Source organism: Mauremys mutica, chromosome 10 (assembly GCF_020497125.1).
Source record: "Mauremys mutica isolate MM-2020 ecotype Southern chromosome 10, ASM2049712v1, whole genome shotgun sequence".
Lineage (NCBI taxonomy): Eukaryota > Metazoa > Chordata > Testudines > Geoemydidae > Mauremys > Mauremys mutica.
Window position 1 is genome coordinate 22,080,243 of NC_059081.1, and position 19,847 is coordinate 22,100,089.

At 40.4% G+C, this 19,847-nt stretch overlaps 1 protein-coding gene across 14 annotated transcripts in view; it reads left to right on the forward strand.

Moving 5' to 3' along the window:
• Positions 1-19,847, forward strand: part of KYNU (kynureninase) — a 134,366-nt gene that overhangs the window by 44,622 nt on the left and 69,897 nt on the right. For 4 of the 14 annotated variants that reach the window (XM_045032905.1, XM_045032897.1, XM_045032902.1 and 1 more), the window contains exon 2: positions 13,997-14,186. The exons of 1 other annotated variant lie outside the window; for it this stretch is intronic. In XM_045032905.1, the coding sequence (XP_044888840.1) occupies positions 14,018-14,186 (169 nt within the window). In that variant the 5' untranslated portion in view covers positions 13,997-14,017. Of the gene's footprint in view, positions 1-3,748; positions 4,211-5,580; positions 5,600-5,633; positions 5,676-6,376; positions 6,456-6,821; positions 6,882-13,544; positions 13,601-13,996; positions 14,187-19,847 lie in introns of those variants that run through there. 9 more of the 14 variants (XM_045032898.1, XM_045032900.1, XM_045032894.1 and 6 more) reach the window with 8 other exon arrangements.

Genomic DNA, 19,847 nt, shown 5'->3' on the forward strand with positions numbered 1-19,847 from the left:
CAGTTTTGATAACCTCAATGGAGCTTCAACAGTGGTAGACCAATGCTAGGATAGATGCAGCCTGTGAGTACCCCAGGGCATCATGAAAGGGCTGCCTTCTGCTACCCTTTTGGTCTGCCTAAAGCAACTATATTCAACAGAATTATACAACTATTCCCTCTGGAACAATGAGGAGTTGGCCACTGGAAAGTTCCCTGCTGCAAAGAACAACTTATTACCACTCATTATCTTGATTTGTTGCTGAGGAATAGGGGACTTTTCACATATTTTTACATTTGAGTGGATATTTGTAGTACTGCATAGCAAGGGGACAACCCAGGCATTTGGAAGTCCAGTGAGATTTCTTTTACTCACCCATTTCGCTAGTAAACCTGACCCACTTAATACATATCATAGCAGCAGTTGAGGCGCTAATGAGGTGTAAACTTGACACTTGGAGCTGAGTTGTGAGTCCCAGCCCATGCTCTCATCAAGTAAGTGTGCTGAAAGTAGTAGCATAGCCATGGTAGCAGGGGCAGTGACAAGCAAAGGCAGGGGCTACCTGCCCCAACTACATTCCTAGGTGTGGTTTTGTACTCGCAAGCTAGCCCATGCCGCTGCTCCTTGTGCTACCCCAGCTACACCGCTAGTTTTAGCGCACTAGCTGGATGAGAGCTGGCATAAGTATGTCTAAGCAAGCCAGGAATCACAGCCCTAGCGCCAAGTATAAATGTAACCACAATTTGACTTCCACATCCTAGCGTGGAAATATCATTTTGAACTGGACAAAGTGGCAGGGCAAAGCTATACTGCCTGAAGAGCTACTTAGAAGAGAATTGTGACTCTCCATCATGCCTCTCCTAGTTCCCTTCCTAGCTCTAAAGGGGGCAGCAAGGTGATATTGGTCTACACTGCTGCAGAGGAGAAGATTATTTCCCCTTGCAAGACAGGTTAACTGCGCTGGTGAACATGTTGGCCGGGGAGGGAAAGAAAGAAAAGGGACTGGGAGAGGAGAGTCTTGGATCCACCCATTCACTCCCCCTTATTTGCCCATTCCCCATTCTGCTGGTACTAGAGGTGGGGAAGCACCCCTGACTTGAAGTGCCTTGCATCATATATGGGGTTTCACCCTTTGGTTCAATGGCTTTCAGCATCCCCACTATACAAATTGTTCCAGCAGCCTTGCATTTGTAACGCTGACAGACCCTGGTCAGCGGGATTGAACCTGGGACCTCTGGAGCTTAGTGCATGAGCCTCTACTGCATGAGCTAAAAGCCAACTGGATGTATAGCAGACTCATTTTCTCTCTTTCTCTCTTTAACTGGTCTCAGTGCCACTCAATGGGCCAGAACACCACACCCAGAAGGTGTGTGGGTTATATACTTCCCCTACCTGAGGAAGCGCGTTCCGAGCTTCAGAGACTTCCCAGTTGAAATCCCAGATGAGCCCCCAATTGTAACACCGACAGACCCCAGTGGCAATGTGGTTGGTTGGTCCCACTGAAGTTAGTCGGTTGGCTAACCTGGAGGCACCTATAAGGAAACATGGTTCCCATTGATCTAGGTGCAGTGCACACACAATGAAAACAGCTCCAAACAGCTTAGAGTCTAAATATGAGGAAACGACATTGCATTGGCTTCCTAATGCTGGGCTTTCAGTGGTCTGAGCCCAGCCTCATCCTGTTCATATTAATGGATGGATGGACTCCTCAGCACCGGCAGAGGTGCTCGCCTCTCTTCCCATACAATGAGACCTCCCTCCCACCGTTTGGAGCATGAGCCTGGTCTCACGTTAACAAGAACTAGAAAAGCTCTAAACAAGAGTTTTCCTCGATATGTGGAGTGTGGAGAACTGTAACTTTAAGAAGTTAATATTATGTAATTCAGAGGCTCTTGGAACTGAGACACTGAATGAAGCAGATTTGTCAAGCACTTTGTCTCTGATTACTGAATGCCCAAAGGTACCAGGATGAAAGAGAAATTAAGAAAATAGCCTGAGTGGAAGAACAGAGAAGTTAAAATCTCCACCAGAGCTGATGCTCTCCGGAAATGTGGAAGGCAACTGGTGGAAGTTCAAACAGTGATTCATTCTCTATCTGCCAGCAATGAGTGCCAGTAAAAAGGAAGACAGTCAGAAGGTAGTGTTATTTTTTATACTGGCTGGTTCTGAAACACTTGTTACTAGTTTTGAGTTAACTCAGGCACAGAAGTCTAACTATGAAATGGTAGTACAGAAATTTGAATACTGCCCTCCATATAAAAATGAAACCTGTGAAAGTTATGTTTTTAATCAGAGGGCACAAAAGGAAGGTGAAATTATTGGAGAGTTTGCTTCTTCAGTCTCACTCTTGCAATTATGAGGGGCAGAGTCCCTAATGAGAAACCAGATTGTGACTGGAATCTGGGCCCCATATCTGAGAGAGAGACTACTGGAAGCTCTTACAAAGCATTTAGAATTTGCCAAGCAATGGAAATCACCCAATCCAAAATGAAGCTTATGGAAGGTGGACTGTGCTCTGACAGCGTAGATGTTTCTCTGACCAAATGACCATGCATTGCTAGTATGAATGACAATGGATAATAATTGGGCCAGGGAAAGAGTCAGAATGACTCTATTGCCTTGGATGTAGAAGACTCAAGTCTCTACTCATTTACAAAAAAAGTGGAACAGCTTCAACAGAAGAGATAGAGAAAGGCCCACACCAATCTATCCCACAGCCTATGAGACTCTCCTGTAATGTAAGAGATGCAAGGTCAAATTCTTTCTCCATCTCAAGCAGAGGGAGGAATTGACCTTGGTTCTCCTATCACATCGAAGGAGAGTAACCTAACCACTGGACTAAAGAATATAGGAAAGCTGCTACCTTCTCTTTTGCCTCTCTCCACTCCACATGTTATCAATCTAGTTCTCCTTTGCTTTTGTCAATGCTCAAAATCAACATTTTTTTTTGTTTTGACCCAAACCAAATGTTTTGCTTCAACCTGACTGAAAATGTTGTCAAATTTTCTGTTTGCTGAAAACTTACTTTTCATTCTGAAAATGAGTTTTTTTTTCTAATTTCAACTTTTTAGGATTGCCAAGTTCCCAACTCCTCCTACCAATTCAAGAGGGAGCCTTTAGTATTAGATGGGATTCTGTTTAAAGACACCAGGATGATGTTCCCTAAGGTGTTAGAGAAAAATATGTTAAAAGATACATGACGGTCATTTAGGGATTTGAAAAATGTAAGATAGAGGCTAGAGACATTGTATGGTAGCCTCAAATGAGCAATGACATTGGGAAAACTGTCAAGGTTTGCCCCCAAAACACAGGCCAAATCAAACAGAAGAGCCCACATCGGTGGCACAGGAAAAATGGGTCCTCTGGAATATTAAAGTAACATATTTGTTTATGTAGACTGGAAAATAATATGTACATATTTTAGACTATTATTCTTTCTTCCCTGATACATCTTTTCTAGAAGATAGTACAGCTGAATAGGTGATTCTGCATATCAAATCTATTTTAGCTAGTCATGACATAGCAATGTCTGACAATGGGTCACGGTTTAGTGGGTATAACTTCTAGCACTTGGCAGTGAAGTTTGGGTTTATATATGTAATCTCTAGACCTCCTTATCCCCAATCCATCAGGTTGGTGAAAAACTGTCAAAATAATAAACCATTTACTGCAAAAGGCTAAGTATCGACACTGATTCACATTTAGCACTTTTAAATTACATGATGGCACCAATAATGTGTGGGTTGTCTCCTGCTGCTTTATTTAACAGAAAACAGCACAAGAGTGCCTGTAATGTTGGAAACTGATGTCTGAAGAACTGGGATTTTCAGAAGTATAAATACCAGATAAAACCAAAAATAAACTCCAATCTGGGAGTCCTGATAGCAGTAACCATCTGAAGAAAATGAGACAGTTTGCATTTGTGATGGAAATCAATGGCACAAACATCAGTGGTGTTCCAAGAAGTTGCCCTGTGGTCTTATAACACTGTTGCCCCACACAGACACATACTGAAGAGTAACAGGCACCACCTTCTCCAGCTTCCAGAAGGGAGGGAGAATAAGAAGCACTGAGCCTTTACTTTTGCCTGAATAGTTCTCAGAAAGGGACCAACCACAACAGCTCAAGACAGATGAGTCCTAGGTCATGGAACCATCAGAACAAATTGACTTACTGCCTCCTGACAACATTGTATTGATATCTCAAGGGAGATATAGAGAGACAGTACAAGGTACTTCATAAAATACCATTAGTAAATGTAATTAGTAGGGTGGCTATAAATATTTGAAGTTCTGTATTTATATAAATGTTGATTGTTCATGGTTGTTAAATTTGGCTGGGAAAGGAAGTTGTGGGGACTGTACCTTTTAAGATATTTAACACAGAGGCAATTGAAGCTGAGACACTGAATGAAGCATATCTCTGTCCAGCAGCTTGTCTCTGAGTGATTGCTAAACACCACACAGAGAACCAAGACTCAGATCGTGAGTGAGATGGATGATGGTACATATGTCTTAATTCACATAGGGCCAACCTAGGGCCCCTTCTAGCTGACACATCAGAGGCTGAATAGACAAACAATTGCTAATGCTTTTCATTTTTGTCTATCACAAAGTGACTGAATTTTGACAAATACAGAAATTCAAATATATGCACTACTAGATATCCATATTATGTAAATTGAACTTCCTACTGCTCATCCATCTGCCACCATCCTTACTAATGCTGATGACTCTTGGCTGTAGGCTACCTATATTTATTCATCTTTTTTCACTCACCCACCTCCCAGTTTGTTTGTTTTTTAATTTGACTTGTCCTGCTGCACTTTCTAACTTCTATCCCCTTTCTAACAGCCAGTTAAAATAATTATTTCAGTGGCACTACTCAAGTGAATAAGTGCTACTCAGTGTGAGCAAAGGTTGCATAATTGATTCTCATGTCTAGTCAAATGTCTATCCCCTTCTCCTCAGGTCTGGCAAGAGAATTTGATTTAATATGTCTGCATTCAGAGCTGGGGACGTAAATCCTAGATGAAGGAGATATACCCACATTAGCTGTGACCTAGCTAGTATGCTAAAAACAGAGCGTAGCCAAGGTGGCTAGAGTAACAGCAAAGGCCAAAGCTAATAGACATGTACCTCAAGGTCACTAGCCACTTGCACCACTGAAATTACATTCTATTTTTAGCTACTGCTGTGGCCAGGGCCAGCTCTAGGTTTTTTGCCACCCCAAGCAAAAAAAAAAAACCCTCCCAGAATGCAACTGCCAAGCAAAAAACAAAAAACAAAACAAAACAAAAAAACCTCTGAGAGCGCAACTGCCGAAGCAAGTCCCGCCCCTGGAATTGTGCTGCCCAAGCACGTGCTTGGTTTGCTGGTTCCTAGAGCCGGTCCTACACTCTATTCCCAGCACCAAATGTAAACACACTCTAATCTGATAGCAAGGATCCATTAATGTATCTCTACATGAGAGAAAGTTAAATTGGGTTTTTTTTAAATTAGTGTTGCATTTAATTTTGCTGTGGTGAGAGGCATAAGTTTCATGTATCTGACTTCTGGTTAACTGCAGATGGTCACGTGTTCAGAGATAGTGCCGTTCAGTCTTTACATAGAAAAAACAGGTCTGTGGAAAAAGCTGTTTGTTTGAGTGTTTAAGAACTTCCTTGTTCTTTGTCTGAAATGGCTGCTAGCTGCAGGGTAATGTGGTTTTACTATGGAATAGAAAGATGAGCTTTGTGTGAAATTACTTTTAACACTGTGTCAGTTTTTGATGTTAAGATCAAAATGTACCTTAATTAATTTAAGTAACTGAGCTTATTGTAATTCCAGTCTGTCACATTCTGTTGCTGCAGATGTGACATGTACTGTGTAACTTATTTAATTATATAATTATATGTTTCCTAAATGTTTGTCTTTATATTGTAGCAGTCATGCTGTGAATATTATATTTAGAATTTTTTCTGTTACTTATACTTCTGTAACTTGAATTTAATGCAGTATTTTGAAAACCCTGTTAGGATGATGTAAGTTTAGAAAGCAAATTGTTTGGCTTGCATTTTTAGGGACTGATCTTGCAAACTGTACTCATATGAATAAGAATTACTAACTTGCCCAAGAGTTGCTATATCAGACCCTTGTACTTAACTTTGTTTTTTTAAAGGCTGCAGTTCTGTAGTTCAGTAGTCCTTTTCCACTTCTAGTAATGCTATTGGTGCATTCAGCTGGTGTCTTTTAACCCTTGAGCCTACGGGATATGCATATGACTCTCTTAAGCATTTATTTGGCCAGCAGCCTGGAAAACGTCAAAGTTCTATGGGTTAAACTACCTTTGGCTACCTAGTGAACTGCTATTGGAGGGCAAAAAGTGGAACAAATGTTCTTCATTTGATAACCTCTGTTCAGAGGTTAGGGTGATTCAGCTTTAAGTAAAGATTCATGTTATGCTTTGTGGCAGCACCGTGTTAGGCGGAAAGTACCGTGAGTAATCAGCTCTGAACACTTTAGGAAAATATTGGGGGACAGTTGAATAATGAAGATATGATGATACAATTATATAGGCAGAGAATAGAACTATAAAATAGTATAAAATTGATCTAAAAATAATCAAATTATAGTGCTTATAGTTAAACCTAAAGGTCCTTTCCCTGTAAATTTGATAGGATGATTTGTTAATATTTCCTTTTGAGATTTTTTTTTCAGTTAGTAAACTATGTATAAAGGGCAAAAGAGAAATAACCACACGGCTGTTAGTGGCATTTGTGTTTGTTTTATAGCTTTAAAATGGGAAGTGTAAGGATAAAAATGATATTTGTGCTGAAAGACTATATAATGACTGTTTTTCAGCTTGCTTAATTTTGGCTGCATCTGTTCTGTTCGAAAACAGGAGACTGCCAATAGCCACCGGTGAGTCTTTTTCATCAAATCTCTGTGTGTGTGTGTGGGGGGGTAACATACAAGGAGGAGAATGATATGAAGTAAGAGAAGGAAGAGAACAAAAGAACTAGGGCCAGATAGGGAAGCATGGGCAAGTGGTGGCAGTAAAAAGGGGGAAAGGTAAGAGGTGTGGGGAAACAGACAGCAGAGTCCACAGGGGAGAAAGAAGAGAAACAGAAGATACTTTGGAAAATACAGGTAGAAACATTGAAAGAAACTGAGTCCCACTTAGGGTTATCACCTTTGAAATGCAAAAAAAAAAAAAAAATGCAGAAGACAAGCCTGCTGTAACCCCAACCACAAAGCAATTCTGCAAACCTCCCCCCTCACAACAGCCCACTTATAATATCCAGAGGGATAACATGTATAGATAAGATTGATAACAAACAGGCTTTTGTTTCAGCAGCAAATTTTGCCAGCCAGTCTTTGCAGGCTGTTTCGTTTTAGCCTGTTGTCATTGAATGGGCAGTTTCTGATGTGAGTGAGTTTTTTCAGGGGTGTAGTAGGATCACTCGCACTGTTGCCCTGATCTTCCATGATTTAATATGCCTTGCATGTCTCCTCACTCTGGCGTGACTCAAACCCTCTCTCACACATGTGTGGTGCACTTGTGTGTTGGTGGGCAGACAACTGCTGTATTTTCAACTGTTTTGATCTATTATTGCTTAAACAGTGGAAGTCTGAACACTGCAGCATCTTTAACTGGACACAGAAACTTTTAATATTAGATATCCCTGTGTATTGTGAGAATATTGCAAATCTTTAGATTCTCTTAAAAAATCCCCAGCAGATTAAATTATTTTTCTGTCCACTGGCAAATCCATAAAAAAGCTGACCAGGCCAGTCAAATACCAGCCAGGCAGTAACCTTAGTTTCACTAGAAACATCACTTCTTTTCAGTTATAGAAAAGAAATGCTGTCTCTAGAAAGCCAAATAGGCATCAGAAAGTTAAAGGGGAAAAAGCAGAGGAGGAAATCTCATCATCTCAACTAACTTTTTTTTAAAAATGAGGCGTGTTCTGACCATTTTTTTTCAATTAGTGAAAACTTGCCCCATTTTGACAAAATTCATCAAGGTGGGATTTGTATTAATGGGTCTCTGAATTTCAACTGGAGAAGAATACAGCACATATTTTTTTCAGTTAGCTGTCAATAATTGGGTAAAACAGTGTTTACAAAATTCTCAAGAAATATTATTTTCTGGGCATATAGGATATAACACATTAATGTTGAGAAGTGTATGAAATAATTGCATGGCTCTGTCAGCAGCAATTAGGATGCTCAATTATGCCGGTCATAAAGGCTGCACAGGCTTTCATGGTTTAGCATCCAGCAAGCCTAACTCCTATTCCAAAGACAAAAATGTTTACTCATTCTGGTCTCAGAACTGGGTTTCTGGGATTTCATTCCTCAATAGGATTTTGATTGATTTTATTTTGGTAGTTTTATCTTATTTCATAATATTTATGTCACATCACATACCTCCAAACAGTTATTCATTTATAGCTTCTAGATATTTGTGGGGTTTTTTTTAATTTGCTGTCAAAACTTGATATAAATAAGAATCTTAATAAATGGAAGTCATTGATCAGGTATAGCAAAATGCAGCAATGACAGGGAACCAAGGACCTTATCCAAACTCTACTGGACTTAATAGAAGGACCCACTTTTATTTCTGTGGGCTTTGGATCATGCCTCAAATGGGGGACGGGGGTAATGATATTTGCTTGTCAGGCAAAGGTCATCTGGAGTACAGTGGTCATTAATTCAGGGTGATAATTATTGGGCATATATAGGCCTTATTAAAAAATGTCTAAGGGTAAGATTCCGTATTGTGCCTCTGAGAGGGGCAGAACAGACCTCACAGCCTAGGAGAAAAGAGGTAGGTGGGGTGTAAGGTGGCTTTAAATCATCTTAGGCCTAGAGAGAAGGCCCCTGGTGTAATTTAGGCCCCAGACTGCCTAAGTTATAGCTGCCTCCTAGGGCTTCCCTATGGGACTCAGTGCTGTCTGAGACTTTCTTCTGCATTTTAAGTGAAAGATTCTGAACTAATGGTTGAGGCAACAGTTTTTGGAATTCAAAATCTGGAACATAGAAGTCACCTCTGGCATGTGGTATTTTTGGAGAAGAGCAGAGTTGTCAATACCAGTGATGTCCAACATTATCAACTAGGCTAGCTGGGTTTTCTGGACTCTTAGGAGCATTAGCAAATTTGGGGAAAAATCATCATTTTTTATAAAGGTTACTAAATCAAATTTAACTGGTCAATGTCAAGTGGCTCCAGCGGTTGAACCCTATTCTGATCCTCTGAAGGACTCCAGGAAGAGTTATTGGGGGAGGCAAAACCTGGTTATAATTAGAGCTGGGCAAATAACTGATTTTCTTTCTTTTTTGGTTCACTGGCATTTCCAAAATAATAATGATAAAAAAAATCGAGTTGAACTGAATACAAAAACCTTTGGCCAATCAAGATAGTTAGTTCTGGATAGAACAACACATGTTTGCAGTAAACCATTTTGTTTGGGGTCTTTTGTTTTTGAAAGGGCACAAAAGGTGGGACAGGAAGGAAAGGGAAAAGGTGGTGGTGGTAATGTGATAAAGCCCTCTGGTTAGGGATCTCACCTGTGGTGTGGGAGACCCTCATTCAATTCTCCTGTGCTGGAGTGGGGATTCAAATTTTCACATCCCAGGTAAGCACCCTTACCACAAGGCTGTGGGGAGCAGGGTCTCTCAACATTTGCTGTCAAAGCTGTTTAACGTTGTGCACATAAATATTCATGGGAGTAGATGCTTGAACTTGGGTCTCCCCTCTCCCAGGTGAAAGTCATATCTACCAGCCTACAGATTCAATCTCATGTTCTTTCTCAGGTACAGTGAACATTCAAGTATTTTATGCAAAATGGAACAGCTTCAACAAGAGAGATGGAGAGAGACCTACCCCAGAGTAGCCAGCATCTTAGCGGCTGGGATGCTTATCTGGGAGGGAGGAAGGAGAACTAGGTTGAAATCTCTGCTCCAGAGTAGGGATTCTAAGCTGGGTCTCCACAGCCTTAGGTGAGGGCCCTATCCACTGGGCTAAAAGCTATAAACTGGGCACCAGCACCCCAACCGCCCCTTCTGGCCGGTATGTGAATCTTACCCTCCTCTCTCAGCCCACACTATTTGCTGACTTTATATCTGATTCATGGATACTTCTGAGTCAACCAAATCTGCATTTTTTGGCAAATAAATTATTGGTCTAAAATTTTTTGCCCAGATCTAATTATAACCCATAAGAGGTGTTATCAAAGGTGGAATCTTTAGTCTTGGCCATGCGGTGTCACAGTACTTGACAGAAGGCCAAAGTTTCCTTTCAACAGCTGGCCATTGAAGGGTAAGGAGCTTGGTCATACCAGCAACATTTAGATTTGTCACAGTCAAGCATACATAGCTTCCTATTCCACTAGCCTTTGGGTCCATTAACGCTAATCAGCTAAGCTGAGTCACTAGAAACAAAACATCACCAACTGTTTTTCCAGCTGCTTCAAATAACCACCCTGAAGGTTTGAGAAACTGTAAGATGTGAGAAGTTTAAAGTTAAATATCAACCTTTTCTTTTTTTGTTTCTTTTCTCTTTTTTTATCAGATGAACTATGTGTCTGCTGGGCAGGGGAGAGAGAGAGAGAGAGTGTGTACAATAAGTAATTGAATTCTATGTAATTCAGACAAGACCAGTACATAAAACTAGTCTCCCATGTGCACCAGCCTTAAACTACGTAGAAACTGCTGTCCATGATATCATGTGTGATCTCTTCTTGTAATTATATCTTGGTAGTAGAGGAAGGACTGTTACTATGTAAGTGAAGTCTGGCAGGGCTACCATACAATTGGCATTATGATCATAACTTAAATGTCAGCTAATTGAACTTGGTAGTAATTTGGACCTCCTATCCTTGCCATTTGGCTGAAGTATAGGTTTAGATTAACTGGTACTGAAGATATTTTGTGATTTAGGGACTTTTAAGGATAAACCCCAACGGTTGTCTCCCTGGATTGTTAGATGGAAATCATATGAGGATAATTCACTCATTTGATTTTAATCTGATGATTAGATATGAACCCATTTGATCTGAATTTAGTTATTTGTCATATGTTTGGCTTTATTTTAGCTATCAATTATTAAGATTTTTTTTTTTAAAGTATATATATTAGAATATTATGTTAAGATGGATTTCTTACTTAGATAACAGTGGCTTTTAAGAATTACAAAAATCTGAAGTAGGTGAAAGACAATGAATTTAATGATCCATAGACCTAAAGTCCTATACCCTATAATCCTACTACTCCTCCCAGAGCTTCTGTCTGGAGTAATTTCCTAATCCTAACAAAACTTTTCTTAGAATGAAGAGGCAGATTTTTTTGCCTTTCATTATCAGACAGAAAGGAAAGGGCAGGGCCTTGTTTACAGGAGATCTCAATCTTTTAGGGCTCTAGGGTGGCAGGCATACACAAAGGGACTTAGGCATTGTAATGCTGAGCAGATGTCGATGAGAGGTATGTTTGCTAAGCCCCACTGCTGTCTCAGATAGGTGCCTTCCTGCAGCCCATATTTAGGCACCTATCTCTGATTAGTGATCCATGAATGGGAACCCTGCTCCTGGAGTCAGAGGGCTTAGGCGACTAAGCTGTTTCTTGCCAGAATGAGTTATGTGCCTGCCTCATTTCACATAAGTCTACCAGAGCAGGGGTGCCTTCTTACTGCATACTGGCTACAGCATTTGTCAAAGAGGTAGAAGATCCTGGTTCAATTCCCTCCTCTGATAAAAGGGCTTGAAGTGGGGTTTCCTACTTTTTCAACCAAATGCTCTAATCACTGAGCGTCTAGGATATTCTGACCTGTGGCTTCCTCAGCCTCTCCTGTTGAAGCTGTTCCATTGTGGGTAAATAATGAAAGGGGAACTGGACTTGGGATCTCCCAGGTGAGTGCCCTAACCATGGTGGGACCAAATCATTTTTGCTCTTTCTAACCTATTTAAGTATGTATCCACAATGGGACAGTCCTTGGGCCAGAGAGTGTGAGGATGATTCTGTTGCCCAGTACTTAGGGCATCTGCTTGGAAGATGGGAAATCCTGGGTCCAGTCCCCCTGCTCCAAACACTTTCTTTATTTATCCACCATGGAACAGATTCAACAGGAGAAATTGAGGAATCACCTTTTCTGAGCAGAGGGAGACCCCTGTTCAAATCCTTCCCCCTTCCCTCCACCTGAGCAGAGAATCGTGGATTGAGCTTCTGTCTCCCACATCCCGGGCAAGTGCACTAGCTACTAGACTAGCAGTTATATTACCACCTTATTCTCTAGCCAGATTTTGAATGGGACCTGAGCCGGTAGGCAGCCTCTTAGCACAGCTATCAGATGGGGCCCCACAGGCAGCCTAGATGGCCGAACACCTGTCTTACCCAGCTTGTGAAATGTTCTGGTTCTTAGGCATCGTGACACCTAAAGTAAGGCAATAGGGTGTATGCCCAGAGTAGAAACACAGGTGCCTAGGGAATTTTTACCCTAAAAACGTAGGCACCAAGTGAGTTTAGGTGCCTACACTGTTCAGCAGCAATTTTATGGATCACAGTGAAGCCAAAACTGGGACTTATTATTATATTATTAAACCCCAGTATTAGGCACTTGAGTGCTTTCATGGATCCCACCTCTAGCATCTACATGGTGCACTGTGACTATAAGATCTCGTCTGTACTGATTTTGTGACTGGCTGAGTTCTGTCTCTCTATCACTGTAGAATCTGTAGTTTCATGGAACAATGAAGCTAGATCAATAAAGCGAGGAATTTGTAGGAGGTTATTTGGCCATATTACTCTATGGTGGAATAATTTTTACCAGATGTATATGTCGGTAAGAAGAGTGGAAGAATATAGGCCCAGTTCTCAATTGCACCAGAGTTCTGCTTGGTACAGCTGGAGCGGGTGGGGAAAAGTGGCTTTAAACCAGTTTTCTTTCCCTAATTCTTAGAGCTGATCTGGTCTAGTGTGTAATCTATAGCAGCCTTTCCTTTGAGGCTGTTAAAGAGAGTGACATAGGAGTGCATTCTAGCTGCGCGGAGCTTTCTTTAAACTGGGCCAATCCCCAAATAGCTGATTAAGTCAGTTTTTCCAAGTGCTCCTTGGGTTGCAGAACATAGTAGGGGCTCAGTAAGACCTGGACAATAAAGTTCATAATATTCAATTCACAAAAAAGTACTTCAAAGGCAAATATTCTTTGATAAAAAATGTTAGGCTAAATTTTCAAATAAGCCTGTGAAAATGTATCAAAAATGTATTAAGGGTACTTTTTTATGCTCCAGACACTTTACCTATAGGTTTCTCTGTTTTTCATGTGAATACTAGTGGGATTGCAGATGTTGCATTTGTGGTTTGCATACTCTGGAAAATATGGCCTGTCATGTTGACTGCTTGGCCTGTGTTTTCCCCTCTCTTTCTCACAGCAGAGAAAGTATAATGTTAAACAAACTGGTATGTGGTCTAGTAAGAATGAAATATTATTTCAAATCCTGTTCTAGAAAACACACTTCCAGTCATGCCTTTGTCTGCCATCAGTGTTTCCTTTTTCTTTCTCTCCCTTTCATTATTTATTTATTTCAGTAAGTGAAAAAGCTGAAGAGTTTGAAGATTGCACAGACTGGAAAACAACTTCACATGTAGCTACACACCTGCTCTCTTTCAGACACAGATTGCAGAAACAATAAAATAATAATGCTGCCCCTGGCTCTGAGTTCTGCAAATGTGAATGACACCATAGAACTTGTTACCGCTGTCAGTGCAGCAGTAGAACTTAGAAGCTGCTGATATAATTTAAAGAGGAAACAGCACTGTATCTGGGGAAAAGATGCCTTTGGGGCTACAGCAATATGTTGTCTTGTAAATGCTTGAATTGATCAATTGTAGTTTGCCATCCCATTCAAATATTTCACTTTATAAAAGCTTGGAATCAAATAAATCTTTGGTGTAAATTAAAGTCGCATTAGTGGTCTCTTGTCAGCTCCTAGAGAATATGTATCCTGTAGAATTTAAACTGTGATGTTTTTCATTTTAAGGTGAAATTAAATGACTTGAAAATGGATTCATCTTCTCATGGGTTCCCAGTGACCATTTTAGAACAAACTGCCGCACAGTTAGGATGCAGTCCAGCAGATCAGAAACTTGCTTTGCACTTAGATGAAGAAGATGAGCTGAAACACCTCCGTGAATGTTTTCATATTCCAAAAATCAAGGATCTACCTCCAAGTGAGAATTATACTTATATTGGGGAGTTGTACATCTTCTGCATATGTTTTTTCATAAATCTTTGGAAATTATTGTCACCTATAAGATAATGGAGCAATTGCAGACATATCTGAGCACAGTACGTCTTCAGTGTTGCTAAATCAATCCATCAGTTTATTCTGGCACAGAATACTTTATGCTCTCATTCCCATCCTGAATTAAATGTGAAAATACAGTACTTACATAATGCTTATGCTGTCAGTCCACTTCTTTGAACAATATAGTGACTGATTGAAAATTATAGGTAAAAGAATTTTTATCTAATGGATTGAAACTGCAGTGTCTCCAAGAACTTACAGCTCAGAGCGATTGCTTCTTCAGTACAACATAGTTTAGTGTTATGTATTTTGTTACAATTATTGTGTGGTAATGGAAGAGACAGTATATATGTTATGTTAGAGTATATAATGTTGTTAGGACTCAAGAGGAAATTAATATGGGATCCTAAGGGAAATATACAGGGCTATCTCTTAGGAAAAAAGATTGATGTGGGCAAGTAATTCAGTATAAACCATTTATTTGAACAATTGCTCCTCTTGTTCTGTTCATGAATTGTCTGCAAACAGAGCAAGACTTTCCCAAATATAGTCATTTGGAATGAATCACTATTCTATGAATAATGTCTTTTGTCTCTGTTGTTCAAATGTCTATGAATAACTTTTTGATCTGTAGTTTGCTTGCAAACAACTAGTTGGGAGCACTACAAATTTAAACAGTTTTCATTGGATAAAGTCACAACGTGTTTCTGTTCCACTGATTGGATGAACGTAAGTGTTAGAATCAGGTTTCTTGTGTGAAAATTCATAATTATATACTGAAAAGTCTCTTTTTAGCAATGTTTTTACAATATTCAATTAATATTCCCTGTTTCATCAAACAATCCTGCCAGAAAACGCATCAATAGATATTCATAGGAGGCAAAGGTGTGATGCTAAAAAAGAAAGGATGCTAATACTTAAATTCAAGTGAATAATTGCAGATAAAATAACTTTAATTTTTTTGCATTATTTTCTCACTTCTGTGAAGGGACTCTGAATTACAGACAGACATGTCTAGCATTTGAATGTCAGGCCTGGGATCAGCAAAGCAGAAATGAGTGACAAACTTATAGCTAAAGGGCAAACAAAAAAATTGGTAGAATTTTAATAATGAGTGTATCATCTTGACCAATGTATGTAGGGCAATGCTGATACCTTTACTCATGACAGTAACCACAAATAATCCCATGTAAATCATTGAACTGTTGTAATAGTAAATTACTATTCAGGATGAATAATGTTATTGAAATATGGCTCTTATTTTAAAACACAGTTCAGAAAAAAAAATCCCTACATCATCCGAACTTTCCCAAAGTGGTTACAGTAGAACCATCGTTACAGAAATGACTCCCTCTTACAGGAGACTTCCTATTCACATTACAAACATTAGGAATGATAATCTGGACATATCCAATTGCTTCATATTGACAGATGAATAATTGGAGGCTATTACCTTTTTTTTTTGTTAAGTGCCAATAATAGGCTGAGTGGTGCACAAGACAAAACATAGACAGTCTCTGCCTTGAACAGTTTACAATCTAAACAAGAGTGGACAGAATGTACTGGGAAGCTCAGAGAAGGGCGGAAGAAGGATACATGAGTTTTGTGATTATTTATTATTATTCACTCTGTTCGTCTGTGCACCATGGATCTAGCATCTGGATATAGGCACAAGAATAAGTGAATAATATTATTTGTGGATGCAGTAATAGTAGTTTTGTAACAAAGCCTTTCAAATGAGGAATATTGTAAATGCTGTTATCCATAGGGCACGTTTGAATTTTTTTTTTTTAAAATGGTGAATGTTTACAATATGGTTTCTAATGAGAGGATTAGTATAAAATATCTTGGCTGGCTTAAACTAGCACATTATATTCAGTTGCAAGGGCTGGTGAGCAGGTTTCTTGTTTCACTAAGGACACTTGATGCTACTAAGTTAATTAATAATTCAGTTAATTTACCTCTTTTCCCACCTCCAACCACTGTTGTCCACAAAGGATCCTTCAGTTAGTAGTGACTGTCAACACAGACCCTTCACCCCTATGCAGCCAATACCAATGCCATGCTCAGTAGTGGGGTGCTGTCTGAAAGGATATGTCGGTATTGAAATTCTATAAAGAGAGACCGAAATAATCACCTTTGCAGCACACCTACTATCATCTAAGTTTTGGTTTAGGAAATCAAATCTGTTTCAGATCTCCCATGAGCAAGTCTAAGTACAAAGTACACACCAGTTCAAATCAATATAATTCTAGAAGTGTCAAGGACAGCATGCTGTTTCCTTACATGGTAAATCTGTGTAGCAAACTTGTTCCTTCCTGCTGTTACAAGCTACCAGGAGACATTTAATAAATAATTCAAGAAAATTTCAAAGCTGATACCTAGTAGATCTATAACTAGCTTCTTTCTGCAAAATGTGTCCATTATGAAATAAATAAAGAACTCTGTTTACCTTCAGTGTAACAACACATAGAAAGAAATATTTGCCCACAAACCTGCTACCAAATAATCTACTGCATGTTCCTCTGCAAGTGCAGGTACAGGTGGCACATCAGAAAACACAGGGGAATATGGGGTAAAGGCCAGTCCCTGAACTGTTTGTTAGGTAGAGGTCCATAGTAGAAGACAGAGGGAATTCCATGAATCTCTGGACAAATGTGTGGAAGTATCTCTGCTTTCCTACTCCTTCCTGCTCCTTCTAAATACTGGTAACATGATTTGCTTGTTTCCATACTGTCATTAGATTCCCTAGCAAAGCTGCACTCTGTGACCCCTCTGATGAGTCACAGACCATGGAGGGATATCCAATCTAGTTCTCTATATGTGCAGGTGGGAACTGATCCTTCCTGTCATTGAAGTCAATAGGAGCTTTGTCACTGACTTCAATGGAAGTAGGATTGAGCCCACATCATGGATATTTTACTCTAACAGTATTGTGCATGGTTGTTTGTGGTCCATCTGCTCTGAAAAGGAGTTTGCACAGAGGGGTTTCTGGCTCATGCACATTTGGGGGGTTCTTCTGAATACCTGCTTTCTTCTCTGCTCCTATTTTGGGCTGATTACCTTACTTCTGTTCTTTATTTCCCCCATGATGCATAGAAGAGAGGCAAATGGGTATGGACCCCCCCTCCCTCTCTCTCTCTCTTTGTCTCGTCCCAAGTATCTCTAGGGCACCTATCAGCTTAATATTTCAGCAACTTGGAGTCCAAGAAAGTATCTCTTTCTATACACACAACTATAAGGAGATTTCTATATTCTGTTTTCTCTACTTTAACATACCTGTAATATTATTGTCTCTTCCTCCCCACGCCACCCCCAACTCCATTCACCATGGTATCTAGGCCCCAAGACTGTTCCATGTTTCATTGGTAGCACATCAATGTACAAGGCAGTAAAAGTTTTAACAGTGTTCAGAACCCATTGTTCTCACACATCCTGAGTCCTCTATCTTTTTTTAAAAACTGTCATGAAATACAGCTCCTGTCCTGAAGAACAGCAGGGGTAAAAAAATATTTACATTATATAGATATACTATAATGACTGATCTTTCATGACATTTATCTTCACACATGAGCGGATCCTAGATAACTCGCTCCTGAAGATAAATGTCATTACAGATATTAGCCATCAAGTATTCCTTATATATTTACATAAAACATTACAATGAGGTTTTAACATAGTCTTGAAAGAGGAAGATGAGAATATACATGGGAGACAGGTGTAATATTATGTACTCTAAAAAGTGTCAAATATCATAATGATAGTTTAACTTTATCATAATGTAAATTGTAATAACTGTTTACACTATATAAATCAAGTGAAAACCTGCCAACAGACTAATTCTATGTCACGTTGTTCTGAGAGTTTGGCAAGCATATGGATGAGGGTTCAGTAGAACAAATGGAGTGAGATGACAGCGGAAAAGTTGGATAAATATTCAGACTTCTAAGCACTTCTTTGCATAGTCTCCATTATACTTGCTTTGTTGGGATGCCCTCAGCTTGAAACTGCTGAACTATAATTTCTTAAAGAAAATGTTGAAAGTTAACGGTAAACCTCCTAATCTCTTCTTTGACCATCTACAGCATTCTACAACCAGGGCCGGCTCTGGCTTTTTTGCCGCCTCAAGCAGAAAAAAAAGTGGGGGGGGGAAGGGGCTGCCAGAGCGGCAAAGCAGGGGAAAAAAACAAAAACAAAACCACAGCGGGGCCAGAGTGGCAAAGCGGGGTGGGGTGGGGGGGACAAAAAAACGGCGTGGCTGGAATGGGCAAAGTGGGGAGAAAAAACCATAAAACCACGATGCAGCTGGAGCGGTAAACGGGGGGTGGGAGGGAAAGGGCACTGGAGCGGCAAAGCAGGTGAAGGGGAAAAAAAAGAAAACACGGCGCAGCCAGAGCTGCAAAGCAGGGTGGGGGGTAACAAAAAAACGGCGCAGCTGGAATGGCAAAGCAGGGAAGGAAAAAAAAAACACCTGCAGCACAGCCGGAGCGGTAAAGCAGGGTGGGGGAAAACCAAAAAAACCTGCACGGCTGGAGCGGCAAAGCAGGTGAAAAAAAAAAACCAACCTGAGGCGCGGCTGGAGCAGCAAAGCAGGGGTGGGGGAACGGCACGGCCGGCAAAGCAGGGGAGAACAAAACAAAACAACCCTACAGGGCGGCCGGAGCCAGGGGACTCCCTGTGCTGCAGAGTGCGCGCCCGGTCTAATGGGGGGAAGGGAGGGCTTCAGGGCGGCGCTCACCCCACGGCCCCAACCTCCGCGCCGCCTGCCGGGAGGGCTCCGGTCGGTGGGGAGGGAAGGACGCGGGCTGCTCTGCCAAATTTGCTACAGGGCGCTCCCCTCCTCCACCCCCTACAGGGCGGCCAGAGCAGCGAACAACAACAACAAAAAAAAGTGTCAGTGCCGCCCTAGGATTGGGTGGAATGCCGCCCCCTAGAATCTGCCACCCCAAGCACCAGCTTGCTCAGCTGGTGCCTGGAGCTGGCCCGGTCTACAACAAGGCATAGAACTGTATAATGTACCAGCATAGCCAGTAGCTCCTTCTTGGCTAATGAGAAAATTATATATTTCCCTTTCATTTAGACTGATCATCACTGAAAGACCACTTGCTTTTGGTCTTGGATTAAAGGTGACCGTAAATCATTAGAAACACATTTCTAAATTATATGTGGAGCAATGTTATACTTCTGTGTGCAAAAGGATATATGTTGTTAAATCTGACCTGTTGGAATCATTCAAGTAGGTGTGGAAAACAGTTACTATATCATATCTAATTAATTTGAATATAAATCTTATCTATTTCTTTTTATAGTGTACCGGTACATATTGTTTTATATTCAGCCTTATGTAAGGGCACATGTTTTAACTGCAGTTGTTTTTTTGTTACTACTATGCTCCAGTGTTTAGCAACATTCCTTCAGTATTTTGGAATACTGCAATACAGACCCATGCCTATCCCTTAAAGCCCCTCCAGAAATAATTTGAGGGCCAATGGTGTGAAGAAAAGGAGGTGCAGAACAGCTACATAGAGAGCTAAGTAGTAGCGTAAGCTAATAAAATGAAGAGCTCTATGAATGAAAGGGGAAT